Source organism: Lissotriton helveticus, chromosome 2_1, assembly GCF_964261635.1.
Source record: "Lissotriton helveticus chromosome 2_1, aLisHel1.1, whole genome shotgun sequence".
NCBI classification, from domain to species: Eukaryota; Metazoa; Chordata; class Amphibia; order Caudata; family Salamandridae; genus Lissotriton; species Lissotriton helveticus.
The window spans coordinates 50,321,264-50,343,788 of record NC_136059.1 but is presented as its reverse complement, the minus strand read 5'-3'; the positions used below and the strand labels follow the sequence as shown (position 1 = coordinate 50,343,788).

The window sequence follows — 22,525 nt, the reverse complement described above, 5'->3', positions numbered from 1 at the left end:
AATTATCTAAGAAGAATAGCTTTCTCTATCTTTATTTCTGTTTGCCCCTACATCCTAACCCCCTCCAGAAAAGCTGCCCCTCATACAGGAAACCGTCAACCAGTGTGGGTGATTCATCACTAAAAGGTATTTTAAGGACTCATAATATAGGTTTGGTTAAACCATTTGTGGTGTATTCTGGTAGGAGTACAATATGGATTCAAAAAGTGAAAACTGAATTTCAGGCACTAGATTTAGGCTCATGACCATCATGTCACACTTAGAATATTATCTTAGACTATGCGTTCACACAAACTGATGTCAATTTGAACACTAACTCTGCAAATGACCCTAAAACATTTGGGTTCATTTGCTTACATACCGCCTAACTCAAGCTCATATGTACTGACCACGTCTGGGAACTCAGGGAATTGTTTACATTTCCAAAGCCACTCCAAGTGAAGTAGGCCACCACAGGACAGAGCAGAGCTCCTCACATGTATTAGCTCACTGAGAGATACTAGAAAGACTACAGCATTTTATAACCATAGTAAGATTATTAGAATAATAAATATATCACACTTGACACATTCTCATCTCTGTCTGCTGCTAGCAGATGTTAATTACTACACAAGTCAATGGGAAGCTGTAAGGAATTGAAGGGTTCACACCTGTGGCCTTCCGGTCACGCACAGAGCCCCAAACCAGCAAATATCTCTACTTTCTTCTCTGTCTAGCTATGCTAGGTCAAGACCAACAATATAAACAAAACTTCAGGTTGGACAACACAGTACAGTAACCAGCTAAGTGGACTCTAAACATAAGAAATACCACAAAAGGGCCCACAGAGCTGCTCAAAGTGGCCAGCTCACTGAGAACCACAAACAGTGCGGCTATATGTCAAACCTCTTCTTCCACCATGCTGCTAATTGCTGCTTCCCAGAGCACGATAACCGCACCTCGGCGATCATCATGCCCGACATGGAAACACTTCCCACATAGGATTAAAAAACAAAGACAATACAATTCCAACCAAACCCTCAGCATGGCATAGCTTGCTCCCCGTGGAGGAAATCTCTTCAGTGCCCACTTGTCATTAGAAAGCACTATACAAATACAACAATACAATGGATGCATTGACTCACTAAGCTATCTTAGCAGCAATGAATGAATGAATCATAGTCTTTCTTTAAGGCGAACATTTAAAAAGACTACCATCTGTTTTACACACACTATGGACATAGAAGAAAGCAGTCCTTCTCCTGCGACAAGACTGCTGCTGCACCCAACGTCATTGCATTTAAATCAATTTATGTTCCCAATGATCATATGTAGTTGGTGTTTTATGGTATTGCTTCTGGACAAGGATCTCGTTAGACATTCAAGACTGGAAACACTGTTTGTGGCAGAAATTCATTCATCTGCTTTCAAGTTACATAAGAATGGTTGCCTTCTTTATTTGAAGAAAGAAAGAAATAGAGAACAAAATAGGAAAGAAAAAAAGAAAGAAAGAAAGAAAGAAAGAAATTAAAGAAAGAAAGAAAGAAAGAAAGAAAGAAAGAAAGAAAGAAAGAAAGAAAGAAAGAAAGAAAAAAAAGGGAAGGAAGGAAGAAAAAAGGAAGAAAAAAAGGAAGGAAGGAAGGAAGGAAGGACAAACACTTCAAAAGAAATTTACAACAGCATTGGCAGGATATGGGATCTGATAAAGATGGAATGTGCATCAGAAGTGTTCTGACTTCACAACAGGCTCCAAAATACAAAAGGCCCGATTCACAGAACTAACTTAAGACAAAATCCTAAACTTACTACCATGTTCGTATTCCCAGAAGGCGCTTACTCATTTTCATATTCACAGAAGGCACTTACTCATTTTGATATTCACAGAAGGCACTTACTCATTTTGGTATTCACAGAAGTTAGGACTCCTAACTTTAGGACTTCTAAATGACTTCTGTGAATACCAAAAGTCTTAAAATTAGGATTTTCTCAGTTTAGTAGTAGTAAAGTTAGGACTCCTAACTTTAGGACTCCTAAATGCCTTCTGTGAATACTGAAAGTCTTAAAAATAGGATTTTTCTCAATTTAGTAGTAGTAAAGTTCACTGTAATACTACTAAATTGAGAAAAATCCTAATTTTAAGACTTTCGGTATTCACAGAATGCATTTAGGAGTCCTAAAGTTAGGAGTCCTAACTTCTGTGAATACCAAAATGAGTTAGTGTCTTCTGGGAATACGAAAATGGTAGTAAGTTTAGGATTTTGTCTTAAGTTAGTTCTGTGAATCGGGCCCAAAGGCAACACTAAAGTAATTATAAAGTAAAAACAAAAACACTGATGCTTAAGGAAAATAGCTTGTGTGTGGATATGCTGCTTGTGAGGGAATAAAATGTAGTCACTCAAATTGCAGTTAGTCAGTGGCTGAAGTAGGCCGACCCCCCCTGCCCCATGCTATATGCTGCAGTGGGTGGAAGTAAAATACGAATGACACAACAACAGACCAATGGATGAAGAGAGATGACTGAAAGCCTCTATAAGTAAGTATCTCATAAAGGGCATATTTAACAAATAATCATGCAGCGCAGCAAGTCATTATGTGAAAGGGAAGGAGCAGGAATGTGCCATACTTAACAATATTCAGAGTATTCCTGTCATTTCCTTGCGCCGGAGCTTAATGTGCTGCCTAGCGTCAGCGCAGGCACCTTCTCACCAAGGTGTAAGGGTGCCTGCATTGTAAGAAGGATTGTTTTTGTGCAGGAGGGCACACCTTCCTGCACAAAAACAATCACAAGAGGCGTTTTCCTCTTTCTATGTGTGCTGTTGGAAGCAGCAGAACTATAAAGAGGAAAAAACAAGAAATAAACATATTACTCCTTGTTGCGCCTCCCCTGTGGAGGCTTAATATTTTGACGCATCCCCAGGTTTACTATTGTTGGTAAATCTGGAAATGCGACAAAATCCATGGGTGGATGTGTGGGAACACCCACGACTCACCCATGGAACGCCTTCCTAGGGCAGAGTAACGCAACACAGCGATTTGCACTTTGTTGCGTTACTCTGGATTTATCACGCCATGCAGGGACACGCAAGGTAACTTTGTGTGGTTTGGTAAATCCTACTTATGTTTTGCATCGCCCTTGCACCCCCTTGGGAGACGCAAAACTTCCATAAATGGGCCCCTGAAAATTTTTGTAAACACAAAAGGCCCAGACCTAAAAATAAACAGCAAAAGACATAGCCTGGCATTTGATCGCAATCAATCAATCAATCAGGGGTTTGTATAGCTCGGCTACTCACCTGTGAGGGTCTCAAGGCGCAGTGGGGAAGGCTGCTATTCCTTGTGGGTGAAGGATCATTCGAGGAGCCAGGTCTTGCCGGTGGTGGAGGGGCAGGGTGTTCTAGGTCTTACCTGCAAGGTAGCAGAAGGATCTTTCTCCGTTTCTGGTCTTGTGGATTCTGGGGACAGAGGCCAGGGTGAGTTGGGCGGAACAGAGTTGTCTTGCAGGTACGTGGAATGCAAGGCAGTGGTTCAGGTATGCTGGTCCTTCTTCATGGAGAGCTTTGTAGGCATGGGTGAGGAGTTTGAAGGTGGTTCTCTTGTTGACTGGGAGCCAGTGGAGTTGTAAGAGGTGTTGCATGATGAGGCTGTGGCGGGGGATGTCGAGGACCAGTCTGACTGTGGTGTTTTGCACGTTCAGTAGTTTCTTGAGCTGTTTCTGGGTGACGCCTGTGTAGAGTGCATCGCGTAGTCGATTCTGCTGGTGATGGGTGCGTACGTGATCGTGTTTCTGGAATCTGTGGGTATCCTTCTGAATGTCTGTCTCACTTTGCCACTGGATTCAAGCAAGCCGGGCTGAAGACGGCTGAAATGCCAGAAACCGGTCCTCGGAAGCTTGTTTCCAGTCCAGGGAAGGCATGGCATGGCAGTTCGGGCTGGACTCTTCCCATGAGGCACATTGTCAGACTGATTTGCATATGGCCATGTCTGAACTGGGGTGGCAGAGTGGGCTAAAGAACGGTGATGGATTAAACCCAGATCTGTTGACTGGGTGTGAGTGTTTGATTGGTTCAGATGCTCCGTCCATCACCACCCCCTTTTGTACTGCTTTGTTCGCCATAAGTGTGGCAGGGTATGCTCAGATGTGAGTCCCTTGCTCACTTTGCCACTGGATTCAAGCAAGCCGGGCTGAAGACGGCTGAAATGCCAGAAACCGGTCCTCGGAAGCTTGTTTCCGGTCCAGGGAAGGCATGGCTTGGCAGTTCGGGCTGGACTCTTCCCATGAGGCACATTGTCAGACTGATTTGCATATGGCCATGTCTGAACTGGGGTGGCAGAGTGGGCTAAAGAACGGTGATGGATTAAACCCAGATCTGTTGACTGGGTGTGAGTGTTTCATTGGTTCAGATGCTCCCTCCATCACCACCCCCTTTTGTACCACTTTGTCTTTCAAAGCCGGCACAGCATGTGGAAGAAGGCTCAGGAAACTTGGTTGACGGTTCATTGTGAGCGATGAGTTCAGTATGAAGCCGAGGTTGCACGCATGGTACGTCAGGGTGGGAGGGGATCCTAGAGCTGCTGGCCACCAAGTGTCATCCCAAGCTGAAGTGGTGTGTCGCAGGATGAATACTTCAGTCTTTTCTTTACTTTTCTTTTATTTAGAGAGTTTTATATAGCGCGAACGTGGCCCTTGGCTATCAGAGTGCTTCACAGTTACTTGAGGTAGGTTAGAGATACATCTTGTATGGCAGAACAATTCAATGATATGAGGTAGCTTAGGTACATAGCTATACAGTAAATATTCACAGTGAAATGAGGTAGGTTAGGTATACAGTTATAAAGTATTAGCATTTAAATACAATGACATGTGGTATATTTAGGCTACAACTTGATATCGGAAATACATATATCTATATAATTCATGCATATGTCTATCTTCAAGGTTACAATAAAAAGTTATTGGACTTGCTTACCGTACAAGGTGTATTGAGATGCCAGTACCAATAGATCTGAAGTGTCTTTTTTCGTGCATTCTACATCCATAAGTCTGTATTAGTATAGTACCGACAAAGGTTATCCCCAGTATAGTTGGTGACTTTCTCTTTACTTACATTTGTTGCTCAGTTTTGGAAACATCTATGTCACGGTGCGAGTGATGAACTGTCTTGCCTATGTAAGAAACGTACTCATTAGGAAGATCTTCGCTTCCCTCTTGAATGTTGCAGTGTTTGGAATTTTCCTAATATTTGAAGGGAGTGAGTTCCAGATTCTGGGGGCTGCTCCGGAGAAAGCTCTATCATACGTTTTCTTCTTCCGGAAGATGGGTGGTCTCAGCAACAGCTCCTTGGCACTCCTGGCAGGTCTGCATCCTCCAGATAGCTCAATCTTCTGGGCCAGGTATCTTGGTGTTTTGTAGTGGAGTGCTTTGTGGGTGATGCATGCCATTTTAAGTTGAATCCTGGCTTTGTATGGTAGCCAGTTTAACGCTTTCAGGTGTGGAGAGATATGGTCGAATTTCCTCGATCCGGTGATGAGTCTTGCAGCTGAATTGAGGCATGCTTTTAGTGGTGCTGTGGAAATCTTCGGTATTAAGACAAAATCCTAACTTAAGACAAAATCCTAACTTAAGATAAAACACTAACTTAAGATAAATATTAACTTAAGACAAAATACTAACTTTGCTACCACTAAATGCCTTCTGTGAATACCAAAAGTGGTAAGTTTAGGATTTTGTCTCTGATCTGTTCTGTGAATCAGCCCCAATATTCTGCTTTCCATGTAAATTATTCTGGTTCACCCTATGTTTTATTCTTGCTTACTCTGTATATTATTTGGGTTCACCCAGTATACTAGTCCCAGTTTCTTATACATCAAGAACATTGGAAGATGCACTGTGTTTATTTTCGTTTTTTAGCCCCTCCCCCACAGCTTACCCCCACCCATTGTGAAGCAAGGCCTCTGCCCTCTCATGAGGCTATGTGGAGACGGACTGGGGCTATGCGGAACAGATGGAGGGGGCTTTGGCCATTTTACATTTTCTCCTTGCAGAAAAGTCTTCCAGTCCTTTGGTAGATTCCGTGCAGTTTGACGCCTCCCTCAGAGGATGGTGAATCCCTGCATCAGGCAGAAGGATGCTACAGCTGGCCTGTCCTTGGAGGTGGCCCTGGGGCTTGCATCCCTGGGGAGGTGTAGGAATACCACCGATGTCTGGCTTCTGGCTTGTAACCAGGGCCACCGCAATTGTAGGGCAAGAGCGAGGGCCAAATTATGCGGCAGGGTTGAGTAAATTATGTATCACGAAAAGGCAAATTATGCAGCATAAAGTGAAACATTTTTAATAGTATTACTTAATTTTTTTGTCCTTTTTAAACTAAGTAACACTGTCTGGACATTGGTTGAACCTCATTAGTACCAGTTTAATACCCAAATACAGTAATAAGCAACTGAAAGGTGACCAGTCCAGCTTTGTAAAGGGCCTTCCAGTGTGCGCAGCACATCACTACTTTTTTGGTAACTTTTGAACCGTTTCAGCTACAAACAACTTTTTTTTAATTAAAATCTGAAGGTTATGCGGCAGATGATGGATTATGTGGCAAATGGGTCAACTCCAAAACTATCCCAAAATCCCCGGGTCTGCACAATAGCATAATTCCAGTGGCCCAACATCATTTCACAGATGCTTCGGTGTGCTGACGTATTCTCACAGCTCCTTGAGTGTGGTGAGAAATGATACAGCTCCTTCGGCGTGCTGATGTATTTTCACAGATGCTTGTTCCTATAGGGGGGTGTCATGGCAAGCAGAGGTGGGGGTCCATGTTCAATGTGCCTGTCGCTGCATCGATGCATCCACTCGAGCCGCAGTAATTCCTGGATTGGTGAAGTAAGGATACCCATGCGTCCCTCCCCCTCCGGAAGGATGGATGAATCGGGCTGCACGGGGTAACACCTCGTGTCACTCACTGCCACCCCTCCAGCTGCAACCGACGCCACACCAAACCTTGTGGCTACAGAGTGCGAAGAATCATGCGCACGCCCACGTCATGACGCAGGGGCTGGAGTTTGTTAATTTATTTTTATATGTATATATTTCATGCTGATGCTGTTCTTCATCGGCAGCAAGCATTTCTCTTTTCTTTTTGAGAATGCTGTTCAGCATTGACAGAGCCAAAGCGCCAGGTAACCTCTGTCTAAGGCGAGGCTTTTTAATGTTACCAATGCTTGTTAATTAACTGCGTGCCCTGTCCCTTTCCACCATGGCATGTGCTCTGGTACGTGACAATAGTCACCAGGATGTGGGACTCAAGCACAACCTCAGGTCAGGCCTTTAAGTGGGCCGGGTCCCTCCGGTCTCAGACCCGTTACAAACTAAGGGGCATATTAGCAAGGGTACTATCGCAGCTTTAGCATGACTTTTTCCCGCTAAAGGATCGATAATTTTATCGGCCTATTAGCAAGCTGTCGCTAACAGCAGTTAGCGACAGCTTTTAGGCGATAGCGACCGGTTTGGGGCCCACTTTGCATGTCAGCGATATTTATCGCTAATGACATGCAAAGTGGGCGTACCCAACCTGTTAGCAAATGAAAGCAGTCATTAACACAACTATCGCCTATTAGCAAGGCAGGCTGTGTGATTAAAAAAGTCGTGCTAAGCGCTATTATCGCTCAGACCATGACTTAACCTGTTTATCCAATGGGAGGTGGATATTCAGGTAAAGTTCCCATTAGCGTTAATGCCTGAATATCGCTGGATTTCCAGCGATATTCACACATTGAGCCGCTATCGCCGGATATTTTATCGTATTAGAGATAAACGTTGCTAATAGCATGTTATCTCTGCGATAATATACGGCAATAGGCAGCGATAAAAAAATATGCGCTAAGCGCATTTAGCGATAAATATCGCTATTTGTTGCTAATATGCCCCTCAAAATGTACATTGGAATGGCTCCCTGTTGGACCTACATTCGCGTCCTCAACTGTATTGGAAAATACTGATCGATTTGTGGACAATCAATATGAAAAATGTTAGGTAAATCATGTCTACGATTCCGTTCCTGTTCATATTTCAGGTTTTAGGTAATCTTGCATTTCGTCAGAGTGTTAGCTCTTTCCAGGATGTTTTTTCTGTTTCTTTTTGGTTTTGGTGTGGTATATTTTTCATGTATCGTGGCCCCTTTAAGGGTTGCCTCCAGGTGTTTATAACAGGCCATGGTTGATAGCTCTGGAGTGGACGCTGAAGACGGAGTGAGTTTCTCACAGTGCCTGTCAGTGGGTCAAAACGGTGTTCAGAACACTTGATCATGCAATCCTTGGCCTCTCTGCAGTGTGCACAGAGCAATGGCCATGTGTTCCAGTTGCAACAGTGACTTCTTTGCAAATGTGTGTGAAAGGTACACAGCTGCATGTAGAGCCTGAAGGCGAGTGGGTGAATTGTGTGTTTGTAGCTGGTGAAGGGAAGGGGAGAGGGAAAAGAAGGTGGTGAACAGGAAAGGGATATGGTGTAAGTAGGCTTTCCTGTTTTAGGTTTAAACCTATAATAACTGATAAGACCCCACTGAAAGGGAAATAGCCCTCCCCAGTGTAAACACATAAACACAGGAAAAAAAACCTGCACAACCACAAACTAAAGGCCATTTTAAGAAAGAAAAGGAGAGTGTAAATAATTTTTATTTCTTCCTGACGGGGCCAATACAATGTAACTTTGTTATGCAAGGTAGCAGCAAGAAAGACTGTGCTAACATAATTCTGCTTGAGTTTTGTTGTTTAGTGATGTGACTAAAATATTGCCTCTTCTTCCTTTTGCTTTCTTCAGTTTTGTGGTCTTTGGCCCAAAGATGCAGGGTTTGGAAGCATGTTTTATGTCTTATTTCGTTATTGTATAAATTGTAGAGAATCAGGAAATATCAAAATCATATTTGATACTTAGGCCACATTTAATTATTTCCCTGATAGGTAAAATGGCGTGTCTCATAAGAATCTTTACCAATATGTATCATCATATTTACCCCCAGAGAATGGGTAAAAACCTGTGATACATCAGCTTCCTTTTCTAGGAAGTCAGTATTGATAGTAGGTGAATTGCCAAACACCCCGGGCTTTAAACATTCAATGCAAGGTGTAGTGACAGGTATATGTGAAAAGAGTGCTGTCAACAAGCATCTGGGATTGTGGTGAAAACATGACACCAGACTTTTAGAAAACATTGAACGCAGTATCATTTGCAAAAAGTTCAATCCAAGTTCAACAAAGAATGGAGTGATATTGTTTGTATTTGCAGTGATTCAGCTACGTATTTAAAAGCGTTGTGTGATGAGCTGTCAAAAATCGATATCTGAGCTGAAGTGCCTCCCTGTAAGAGATCTTTGCCACTTGCTAGATGGTATGCTGAAAGCATCTTTACCATCTTCAGAGTTAATGAAGAATGCTATTGACTTTATAGTCCATTTTGGTCATTGTAGCTGTGTAATTTAGCCAGGAGTTCTCAGTACTAGAGGCTATGAAAGCTATATTATCCATGTGTCGATTGTTTATAAAATTTTTGCTGAGTGATGATGGTAAAGGCAAAAAATGTAAGGATTTTCGGTCCCATATTGATAGTGAAGTGAAAAAAAGAACACTTTACCACATTATTATATTTTTACAGGAAAACATGACTGCTGTACTGTACATAATCAAAAAACTAGAATCTGAAAACACCCTTGTCTGCCAAGTGTTCAGCGTTAATTGTTGTACATGTGAAAAATCTCCTTCAGAGTAGGCTGAGCAAAACTTTAAGTGACTTTGGCACTGCTACATGCTCCATGCTAGAATGCTTGTCACTTGGTAAGCAAAAAAAGTTGAGGAGTAATTTAGGATTTTTTTTACAAAGCATAAAAAATGGCTTGCAATGATGCATAGAAATTACCATTCATGCACTAGTTGTAGATCCCTTCCATAAAGCAGGCTTTGAAAAGTACTACTTCATTTTTGACCGCTTCAATAACTCTGAGGGCATATGTGCCCAGTTCAACGTATATGTTGATGAACGCCCTCTACACAGGAGCCTCGGCCAAATTCCTGAGACGGCTCCAACGCATCCAGAACACCTCTGCACACCTGATCCTCGACATCTCTCGCCGCAGCCACATCACACCTCATCTGAGGGACCTGCACTGGCTCCCGGTCAACAAGAGGATCACCTTCAAGCTCCTCACCCACGCACACAAGGCACTCCACAACACCGGACCAACGTACCTCAACAGATGACTCTGCTTCTACACCCCCACCCGCCAGCTCCGCTCCGCCAACCTCGCCCTCGCTACAGTCCCCCGCTTCCAAAGAGCAACCTGAGGTGGCAGATCGTTCTCCCACCTCGCTACCAAGGCCTGGAACACCCTCCCCATCCACCTTCGGCAGGCCGAAGACCTGCAGACCTTCAGAAAACTCCTCAAGACCTGGCTTTTTGAGCAGTAGCAGCATTCCCCACCCCAGCGCCTTGAGACCCTCACGGGTGAGTAGTGCGCTTTGCAAATGATATGATTGATTGATTGATGAACCTGTCCACGAGGATCGAAATCTTCTGTTACACTAGTATTGGCACGGAAAGCTATGTCAGTGGCCAGAGTTAGCAAATTGTGTACTGGTTGTTTTGGCGTTGCCCGTCTCAAGTGCCATTGCTGAGGACCTTTTCAAAGATAAAAGATTACATGGGAAGGAAAGAGTGAGCGCGCATGACCAAAGACTAACAGAAGAAATATTGTATGGTGTACTACAAAAAGTTTGACCACCGCTTCCTCAGCAGGCTTCGGAAATATCTAACAATTGAAACATTTTTAACATTAATTATTTACAACAAAATGACTGTTGTTACTCATTCATCTTAAACAGCTACCAACCATTGACAAAGCCAATAGCCCTGTCTGCTTGTAGGTGTATGTTGGTTGTTGTGTTATATATCTAGTTGGAAAAACAGAAAGCTCAGAGAAGAACCAAAATACAGGTTGGGTGCCACACTATGGGAACCACAGAAATTAGTTTACGCATTAAAGCTATGCCCTTAATTATAAGCTACTCCCTTTATAGAGACCCCCCATTTTCCATACCATTTAAAGCCTTGCCCCATGTTATTGTCTGCTTTGCTCCCATGGCCAGTGGAGACTGTTCTCGTCACATATGCAGCCGCGCATTGATTATAACTTGCAAAATGGGCTCAGTGGATTGGCTGTAAGCTGAGCTGAGTTGTCAGCTAGTGCCTAATTTTTGCCGGTGCTTAGCACAGCACTTACTTGTCAACACCAACACTTGGTGCCGCTGTTTGTCTACTTTTGAGATGTACACAAGACAAGTTGTTTATTAATACAGTATAAATTAACAGTGACTAACACCTGCTTCAGAGGCCTGGAATAGTGTAAACTGTCACACTTGTGGGAGTGTGATGGTTAGTAGTTGTGATGGTACTGTCCATGGCAGTGCAGGCAGGGGCAATAGGTGGTGCAAGCTGCAGTGGCCTCCTGACGAGGGTCCTGGCACAGCTTTATGTTTACAAATTAAGCACTGATGCCGGCCATGTGTCAGCACATCCACCAGGATTTCTCTCCTTGCACTGCTGCCCAGGCTTGGACATTGCACTGCTCTAGCTCTGCCCAGCCTGACTTTGCCCTTCCCTTGCACTGGGTGCCACTGGCACTGATGCCCACTTCTAGCAGCCTGCCATGTCTTTGATGAACTTTGGCCTCAATTGGCTCTCGAGTTAGCCCAGACTGACCATCAGTTCACACATGTGCATTTTAGAGTCGGGGCACGGCTTCTTTCACACTCAGGATTCACCAGGGCTGACTGTGTGTGACCTCTAGCCTACACTGTCTCTGGCTTTGAAGTGCAGAGCAGGGCAAGTGGCAGACTCTCTGCACATCTATGGGGCATGGAGCAGTGAGAGGGGACTGGTGAGGACCATATACCAGAGTCCACACCACAGCAGTGAGCAGGACATGTGCGGACACCGTGCCAGAGTCACCACCACAGCAGTGAGGGTGGGCTGGTGAGGACACAGTGTCAGAGTCAGCACCACAGCAGTGAGGGGGACTGGTTTGGACACCGTGCCAGAGTCCTCACCACAGCAGTGAACGGGACTGGTTCGGACACCGTGCCAGAGTCACCACCACAGCAGTGAGCGGGACTGGTTCAGACACCGTGCCAGAGACAGCACCACAGCAGTGAGCGGGACTAGTGTAGACACCGTGCCAGAGACAGCACCACAGCAGTGAGCAGGACTGGTGCAGACACCGTGCCAGAGTCACCACCACAGCAGTGAGTGGGGCTGGTGCTGACACCGTGTCAGAGTCACCACCACAGCAGTGAGCGGGACTGGTGCTGACACCGTGCCAGAGTCACCACCACAGCAGTGAGCGGGACTGGTGCTGACACCGTGCCAGAGTCCTCACCACAGCAGTGAGTGGGGCTGGTGCGGACACCGTGCGAGAGACACCACCACAGCAGTGAGCTGGACTGGTGCAGACACCGAGCCAGAGACACCACCACATCAGTGAGGGTGGACTGGTTTGGACACCATGCCAGAGTCACCACCACAGCAGTGAGCGGGACTGGTTTGGACACCGTGCCGGAGTCACCACCACAGCAGTGAGGGTGGGCTGGTGAGGACACAGTGTCAGAGTCAGCACCACAGCAGTGAGGGGGACTGGTTTGGACACCGTGCCAGAGTCCTCACCACAGCAGTGAGTGGGACTGGTTTGGACACCGTGCCAGAGTCCTCACCACAGCAGTGAACGGGACTGGTTCGGACACCGTGCCAGAGTCACCACCACAGCAGTGAGCAGGACTGGTTCAGACACCGTGCCAGAGACAGCACCACAGCAGTGAGCGGGACTAGTGTAGACACCGTGCCAGAGACAGCACCACAGCAGTGAGCGGGACTGGTGCAGACACCGTGCCAGAGTCCTCACCACAGCAGTGAGCGGGACTGGTGCAGACACCGTGCCAGAGTCCTCACCACAGCAGTGAGTGGGGCTGGTGCGGACACCGTGCGAGAGACACCACCACAGCAGTGAGCTGGACTGGTGCAGACACCGTGCCAGAGTCCTCACCATAGCAGTGAGCGAGACTGGTTTGGACACCGTGCCAGAGACACCACCACAGCAGTGAGCGGGAATGGGGCAGACACCGAGCCAGAGACACCACCACAGCAGTGAGCGGGACTGGTTTGGACACTGTGCCGGAGTCACCACCACAGCAGTGAGGGTGGGCTGGTGAGGACACAGTGTCAGAGTCAGCACCACAGCAGTGAGGGGGACTGGTTTGGACACCGTGCCAGAGTCCTCACCACAGCAGTGAGTGGGACTGGTTTGGACACCGTGCCAGAGACACCACCACAGCAGTGAGGGGGACTGGTTTGGACACCGTGCCAGAGACACCACCACAGCAGTGAGGGGGACTGGTTTGGACACCGTGCCAGAGTCCTCACCACAGCAGTGAACGGGACTGGTTCGGACACCGTGCCAGAGTCACCACCACAGCAGTGAGCGGGACTGGTTCAGACACCGTGCCAGAGACAGCACCACAGCAGTGAGCGGGACTAGTGTAGACACCGTGCCAGAGACAGCACCAGAGCAGTGAGCGGGACTGGTGCAGACACCGTGCCAGAGTCCTCACCACAGCAGTGAGCGGGACTGGTGCAGACACCGTGCCAGAGTCCTCACCACAGCAGTGAACGGGACTGGTTTGGACACCGTGCCAGAGTCCTCACCACAGCAGTGAACGGGACTGGTTTGGACACCGTGCCAGAGTCAGCACCACAGCAGTGAGCGGGACTGGTTTGGACACCGTGCCAGAGTCCTCACCACAGCAGTGAGTGGGACTGGTTTGGACACCGTGCCAGAGACACCACCACAGCAGTGAACGGGACTGGTTCGGACACCGTGCCAGAGACACCACCACAGCAGTGAGTGGGACTGGTTTGGACACCGTGCCAGAGTCACCACCACAGCAGTGAGTGGGACTGGTTTGGACACCGTGCCAGAGTCACCACAGCAGTGAGCGGTGACTGGTGCGGACACAGTGCCAGAGTCTCCACCACAGCAGTGAGCGGGACTGGTTTGGACACCGTGCCAGAGTCACCACCACAGCAGTGAGCGGGACTGGTTTGGACACCGTGCCAGAGTCCTCACCACAGCAGTGAGTGGGACTGGTTTGGACACCGTGCCAGAGACACCACCACAGCAGTGAACGGGACTGGTTCGGACACCGTGCCAGAGACACCACCACAGCAGTGAGTGGGACTGGTTTGGACACCGTGCCAGAGTCACCACCACAGCAGTGAGTGGGACTGGTTTGGACACCGTGCCAGAGTCACCAGCACAGCAGTGAGTGGGACTGGTTTGGACACCGTGCCAGAGTCACCACAGCAGTGAACGGTGACTGGTGCGGACACAGTGCCAGAGTCTCCACCACAGCAGTGAGCGGGACTGGTGTGGACACCGTGCCAGAGTTACCACCACAGGAGTGAGCGGGAATGGTATGGACACCGTGTCAGAGTCACCACCAGAGCAGTGAGCGGCGACAGGTTTGGACACAGTGCCGGAGTCACCACACCGTCTGCCACCGCACCCTAGTTCAACGCCTCAGCAACATCGGTATCCAAGAAAAGGCACTGGAGTGGATCATCTCATTCCTCGCCGGAAGAACACAAAGAGTCCGCCCCCCCCGTTCCGATCCGAGGCCACCGAAGTCATCTGCGGCGTACCGCAAGGATCATCACTCAGCCCCACCCTCTTCAACGTCTACATGAGACCTCTTGCAGCCATCGCACGCCAACACAACCTCAACATCATCTCCTACGCCGAAGACACCCAACTGATCCTCTCCCTCACCAGAGACCCCGCCACCGCCAGAACGAGCCTACACCAAGGGATGAAAGACGTCGCCGAGTGGATGAAGAACAGCCGCCTGAAACTGAACTCAGACAAGACAGAAGCCCTCATCCTGGGACCATCGCCCTCCGCCTAGGACGACTCCTGGTGGCCTCCCGCCCTGGGCACCGCTCCCAAGCCAACAGACCACGCACGCAACCTGGGCTTCATCCTGGACTCTTCCCTCTCGATGACCAGACAAGTCAACGCCGTCTCCTCATCGTGCTTCAACACCCTGCGTATGCTCCGAAAGATCTTCCGATGGATCCCGACCGAAACCAGGAAGACGGTCACCCAGGCACTTGTCACCAGCCGACTGGACTACGGGAACGCCCTCTACGCGGGAACCACAGCCAAACTACAGAAAAGACTCCAGCGCATACAGAACGCCTCCGCCCGACTCATCTTGGACATCCCCCGACGCAGCCACATCTCCGGCCATCTGAGGGACCTGCACTGGCTCCCCGTCAGCAAGAGGATCACGTTCAGGCTCCTTACCCACGCACACAAGGCTCTCCACGACCTGGGCCCAAAGTACCTCAACGACCGCCTAACCTTCTACACGCCCACCCGCCAGCTACGTTCTACGAGCCTCGCCCTCGCCGCCGTACCACACATCCGAAGAGCCACCGCCGGAGGAAGATCCTTCTCCTACCTGGCGGCCAAGACATGGAACTCCCTCCCCATCCACCTTCGGCTGACCCAGGACCATCTCGCCTTCAGGAGACAACTCAAGACCTGGCTGTTCGAGCAGTAGCGGACCCCCTCCACCAAGAGCCTTGAGACCCTTCCGGGTGAGTAGCACGCTATACAAATGTTATGATTGATTGATTGATTGAGCAGTGACTAGGCCCCGTAAAGCCCCGTGCAATCACCACCAGTCACCCAGTCCTGCCCCCGCATTGCCCCACAGCACTGCCTCCCATGTCCTTCCCCCTGCCTGCTGTCCATCTCTTTCCACCTGACACTGACAGGAGGTGACTGCTTGACACAGCACATGTACTTACATTTAAAAACTAATGTCTGCGTCATTACACGGCCCATCCTGCCTTTCCGGCAATCCAGCCGCCACCGAGGCATGCAAATGTGGTCATCAGACGCTGTCCTCCACCTCTGGGACTCATCAGCTGGATATCAGTCAGGGGGACTCAAGCCAAAAGCACTTATTTGTGACATATTTTATTCTGAGGGCTCCAAGGAGGATTTAGCAGTTCAGGACAATTGTGTTTCTCTCTTGGCAGGGAGAGCTAATATATCCAGAATGCAACTTCAGTAGTTTCATTAAATGGCAGCCGAGGCTTCAGGCATAATTACTGCATTTCAAAATTACATTTCAGAATTAAATGCAAGATTGATGCCTGAAGGAGTTTCAAGCAGAGGTTGGAGACTCTGCTGATTTTGGCTGATTCAAGCACCACTTCTAATGGAGCTTTTACATTGGGATGACTGCTGCTGTCTGGGGCCTGTGGATGTCGAATCTGTGGGGGCTGTCAGCCCTCTTGAGCAGTAGAGTTGTTCTAGGACCTTCTACACTTTGTCTCATTCTCTTCCAAGGTTATTCTCCGGGGCAGATTTACTAAAGTTTTGCTCCGTGTTTGAGTCGCAAAAGTGATGCAAATCGGCACAAAATCTTTTTTTCCGATTTTCTTTCCACAGCGCTGCTTTGCATGACTTAGCACCAAGGAGGCATACCATGGGTGGTGCATGGGTGTTCCCATGTAACCACCCAAGGGGGCATATTATCAAGCCCATTATCGCCACGTTATCAGCACTTTTCTGCCAATAACGCGGCGATATTTGCATCGCCCTATTATCAAGGCAGCGTTAAGTCAATTAACGTGGCTAACCCCTTTCCTGCGGGGCTAATTCCCCCGCTGTACTGGGGGGAGGGGGAGCGTGCACTGCGCCGCAGTGCTCGTGACGAGCTCACTTCGTCACACAGCACGGTGCTCCGGTGCTCATGACGAGCTGAGCTCGTCATGACCACGCCCGTTTTAATGGAACGCTCAGCACAGCGGGGGAATTAGCCCCACGTGTGGGCGCCGCAGCGGTCATGACGAGCTCAACTCGTCATGAGCACAGCGTCACCGTGCCTCATGACGAGCTCAGCTCATCATGAGGCATGAGAGGGGTTAAAGCCACGTTAATTGACTTAACGCTGCCTTGGTGATAGGGCCCCTTTCAGGATAAACTCATCGTGAAAGGGGGAGTGCAGTGGGTGTTGCGGTGGGCTTTCCACCGCAACAATGCCTTGTGCAGCACACATGGAAAAAGGTTTGTTTATGTACAGCAAGGTGTCCCTTCCTGTACATAAACAAACCTCTTTTTAAAAATGCCAATTTGTAACTTACATGTGTGCTGCATGAAGCAGCACACATGTAAGTTACAAAATGGCATCTAAGCTTTGTTTATGTGCATAAAGGAACACCTTCCTGTACATAAACAAACCTTCCCTGCCTGCGCTGGCGCTAACTTGTAAAACATATCGCCATCGCAGGGGGAAACGCTAGGCTGCACCATATCCTTGGTAATATGGTTCAGCCTAGCGTTTCCGAAGTGGCAAAGAGAGGCATTAAGCCAAGGCGGCTAACACCTCTCTTCGCCACTTTGTTGGTAATATGCCCCAAGGTTTCTAACGCTAAACCCTATTTACTCGATAAAGTAGACAGGGTTTAGCATCAGAAAATAGAGCACCCTTCAACCAGGCACTATGAAGGAGAAATGCTTTCTTCCTACTTTATTTTCTGACCTTGCAAGCATGCTGCACTGTACATCACCCGTACAAAGTGGGAAAATGATTAAAATTAGTCTAGGCATACTATTTTGTAGTCGAAAGGTATACGTCTAATACCAAGCCTATGCTCGATTCTCGGAGACACCCTTGCACTATGGTGCAAAGGTGTCATCGTGGTGCACCGTGGCTAATTTCAGCACTGGCGCTAGGGAGAGGGGTGGAGAGTGCCGTATTTCAGTAAAGTTGGTGCTCGCCTGCTCTCTTCTTCCCAGGTAGCACAGCATTTGCAGCTGCTGCGCTGCGTTGCGTGATAAATTGGTAAATCTGGCCCTCAGAATCTGCCTACATGGACAAGTTCTAACAAACAAGTGAGGAGAGATGCTATATACATTTCTGATAAATGAGAGGTCACATACCATTTCATTAACATTTTGTTAACCCCTTCGCCGCGGGGCTAATTCCCTCACAGTACGGGGGGAGGGGGACCGCGCGCGGTGCCATGGTGCTTCTGACGAGCTCGGCTCGTCACACTGCACGGTGGCGCTGTGCTCATGACGATCTGAGCTCCTCAGGACCACGCCCGTTTCCATGCAACACTCAACACAGCAGGGGAATTATCCCCGCGTGGGCGTTCCGCGGCAGTCATGACGAGCTCAGCTCGTCATGAGCACCCAAGGTGTTAAACCGAGGGCTGGCCTTGGGCACGGGCGCGCTCGGCCCAGGCCTGGGGCGCCGATATGCTGAGGGACGCATTGGGGAGCTGCCTTACTTAATGTCATGCAAACCGCTGTGTCCATCCCACCTGGTCTCAACCGGGTCCTCTTAAAGACTTTGTAATCAGCCCTTACTGTACCTCAGCATAATTGTTAGCACCCCTTCAAACCCCTACCCTCCTCCCATCTCCCTCACACCTCCTTCCATCATACCGCAATGACCCCTTCTGCCACCACAACAAACACCAAATGTTCTTTCCGCCCAGGGCGTTCTCCTGGGTGAAAGGATTCAGGACCGGCCCTGATTATATACCCCTGCAATACAGGTAGCTCTATCACAGTTTTTTAAGGAAACTGCCCTGAAAAGTTCACTGTTTTACTGCCATTTGTCAAAGCCTTTCTAAGGACAGTAAGCCACAGTAACACCAGGCAGGGTACAGATTGCCTGCTACAACACAACATTTTTTTGAATACTTTAATAGTGAACCTTCAGGTCCTCTGGATTTTTGTGTTGTAAACTCCCCCATGTGGCTTTACTTTGTCTCCACAATGGAGGCTGACGGGTGCATTCAGAGGTTGCTAGAGGTTCTCAGGAGTTTGCCTGATGGTGGAAGTGGTTCTTGAACTCCAGAGACTCTCGCGAGATGAGGGAGACAACACGTCTGTGGTATATTTAGACCTGCATCCAAAGAAGTCACGTGTGCTGCTGGGAAAGCTCAGGAGTGGTCCACGGTGGAGGAGGCTGCTGGGAAGAGGCGCGCCAGTGGCACCGCGCGGCACTGTGCCGCGCAGTGCATCTGGCATCCACAGACGCGCCACAGCTGGCCTTAAATACAGAAAGCCTGGGGTGGGCTGCATTAATGTTTCATTCCCAGGCTGTGAATAATGAATGTCTTAATGTCTTGGCTATGATGGTCCTGTTGAAGAGGAGTGGCGTCACGCCCCTGCACCCGGTTGTGCAGCTGGAACCAGAACCACCTGTTTCCTCCGCATACCTGGCACAAGGCCAGGGTTGATTTGGGATCAAAAACAGGCCTGGGCACCCTACAAAAAGTGCCCCAAATTTGAGGATTGTGTCTTTTTACAAAACACTGCTTTACTGTTTTAAGTATTAAAAAAGATAGGGCGGGTCTCTAATAGAGGCATGTTTTCTTAACTTCACTGAGATAAAAAAAATACAAATGTTACCAGGACTATTTGTACCTGGATTAGTTCACAGTGGTGAACCACACTTGAATGTAAGTGAAGCCACTTCTGCTCAGGCCCCCACATACATTAATGGGCCGGCGAGCGAGAGACTGGGAATGACGCCTCCGCCCGTTAGTAAAAGGGTAAACAGAGGCCCATCTGCCCCCAGAAAGGCCACTCAGGCACCCACTGGGCCACTGACGGCACCTGAACAGCATAGACACAGCCCAAGCTGGACAACAGCGGCAACTCAGATCCCGGCCCATTGCCCGAATGCCCTCCTTACCAATCCGATCCGCACATGGACATGGCAAAAGAGCCCAGCACGTTGCCAGATCCACATGATATGGACCTGAGTGGAACACAAAGCAGCCTTGGAAAAAAAGTTGAAGCCAACCCTCACTGAAGGAGACAGCGAGTACGATAGGACAATGATGACAGAGTTCCATCATGAAAGGATAGGGGGCATCCTGGTGCATCTAGCCTGCCCTGCCACCACTTGGATCAAGACTCTGGTCTGTACGGTGACCAGGTGTCTTTCCTCTTACCCGGCTGTCATGCTCCTTTGTCTGCCCTTTCTTGATTTTTTAACAGAGTTTTATATAGCGCAAACTTGACCAGAAGGTATCGGGTATCAGATCACTTTCCACGAGGACCAGTTCAGTTACATGAGGATACATTCATTTTTGTTAGGCACGAAGAGATTAAGTAATTTGCCCAGAATCACAGGATGTTGCGCGTCCTTGCCGACACTCAAACCCAGGGCCTCATTTATGAAAAGTGACGCATCGCTGCGTGAAAGCAGCGATGCGTCACTTTTCACTGCGCTCTCCCTGCGACATGATTGATGCGTCATATTTATAATATGACGCACCATGTTGCAAGGAGTTACAGATACGTCAGTATTTCTGACGTATCTGTAAGCGCAAAAGTGACGCATTGCTGGAGTGTGTCACAAAAGTGACGCAACTCCAGCAATGCGTCCTTTCACATGGGGAAAGCCCCATGTGAAAGGGCTTGCGTCAGTCTTACGCCTGCTGTGAGGCAGGCGCAAGATTTTGACGCAACAGCGTCCTAAAAGTGACGCCGTGAAATCTCATAGATTTCACTGCGTCACTATTACGAGGCTTTTTGCGGGGGAACGCCCCCTCTGCATACATTGTACCTGACGCAGGTATAATGTAGCGCAGGGGTTTACAAAGTGACGCATCTGCTTAGATGCGTCACTTTGTAAATAGTGCGCAACAGGAGGCATGTTTTACGCCGCCGATGCGTCACAAAAAGTGATGCATCGGAAGCGCAAAACTCACGCACAGCCTCATAAATGAGGCCGCCAGTTCCCCAGATTTGAGATCGACCGACCTAGCCATTAGGCCAACTCCTCTCCTGCTTAGTTCAAGACTCTGGTCTGTGCGGTGGCCAGGAGTCTGGCCTCTTACACCCGTCATGCCCCTTTGTATGCCCTATCAACACTCTGATCTGTGCGGTGGCCGGAGTCATACCTCTAACAAGGCTTCTATGAGTCTTTATCTGCCCTTTCAGAGCTCGGATCAAGACTCTCGTCTCTTCAGTGGTCAGGAGTCTTACCTCTCAGATGGCTATCACGCCCCTTTGTCAGCTTGGAGTCACCAACGTGAATCCTGCTATCCCACTAGCAGGCACATTTCTATATTATTTGATCCTCTGTTCATGAAAAGCTGATGTCTCCTATTCTGAGCATACAAGTGACTTTGCTTATGTCCAGTGCTTTAAATGGGCCGGTACTCACCGGTACTGAGTACCGGCACTTCCGATTTTTTTTGCCCACAGTACTGGCACTTCTCTCCAGCCTTGGGAGAGTACCGGTACCGTGATCCATAGTGGGCGCAGGTTAGGTTTCGTTTCTCCTCTAGGGCAGATTTCGCTCTGCTTCCGACGAGCATCATTACCAGCTTCAGGTAAATGATGTTCTTTCCTGTGGTCCTTGTCACTGGGCGGCAGCATCATGGTTCGTTTGTGATCGCTGTTTTCAGCATCCGATTTGTGTGCAGTCGGGTGATAGATTAGAAATGTTGTGGAGTTCACTACGACTTGTTGGACTTGATAATTAGTAATTAGAGTGTGAGTTTTTAGTTGTAGGAGGTTTGTTTACATTTTAATGCAATATATGTGCGTGTTTTGACATGCTGCAACTGGTACAGAAGTGATTAGGTACGATCATATATTGCTCTTTGCCCCGCCCATAGCCCCGCCCACTTGCCACGCCTCTATTCTAATGAGTACCTGCACTTATTTTTTCCCATTTAAAGCACTGCTTATGTCATGGTTATTTTACCTAGAGTCATAGCTCTACTTGATAGGCTTGTATTCCTGAATGTGTTGCTAGCGCCAGGTATAAAAAACTATCCATTAGAAAGTCATCCTTTTGCCCTGTTGACCCTCATTTTATTTGCTGAATGATACTGGTGGTAACTGACTCTGACTGTGCCCTGGGCTCTGCCGGCACCCAGGCAGGTGTCATGTTTTAAACACAACTCATGTATATAGCACACTGAGTATTTGGGTACACTTACAATTGGCCTGACATAGCCTATAAGTCTCTAGTAGGTAATAGGGCAAGGGGGATTCATCTACTTATAAGTCCCTTGTAGATAATACGGCGCAGGGTTCAGAAGCCCAGCAAGGTTTATGCACTCTGCATTTGTGCACTGCTGAGTGTCTGTCTGTCATTTTAAATGCAGACTTGCAGACTGCCTTTAAAAGTAATTTCTTACAATTGCCATGACCTACCATATAAGTCCATAGTAGAGAATAGGGCCGGGGGGTTGAAAATACCTATAAGCCTCTTGTATATAATAGTGCATATATATGTGAAAGCCAGGAGCCTTTGTTGCACCTGCATGTGTGCACTGCTGAGTGCCTGGAGTCATTGTACAAGCAGACCTGCTCTGCAGCACTGCTTTTAAATGTAAATTATGCCAAAACTCGACTTTGGCGGTATGGGCAATTAAAAAGTGATGGTATACCATTATTGTTAC

General features: G+C 48.1%; 1 protein-coding gene across 1 annotated transcript in view; it reads right to left on the bottom strand.

Moving 5' to 3' along the window:
- Positions 1 to 21,494, bottom strand: part of TMEM8B (transmembrane protein 8B) — a 287,529-nt gene extending 266,035 nt beyond the window's left edge. The window contains exon 1 of the mRNA XM_078677709.1: positions 21,437 to 21,494. Within this exon, the coding sequence (XP_078533835.1) occupies positions 21,437 to 21,494 (58 nt within the window). The remainder of the gene's footprint in view (positions 1 to 21,436) is intronic.
- Positions 21,495 to 22,525: the final 1,031 nt, after the last annotated feature.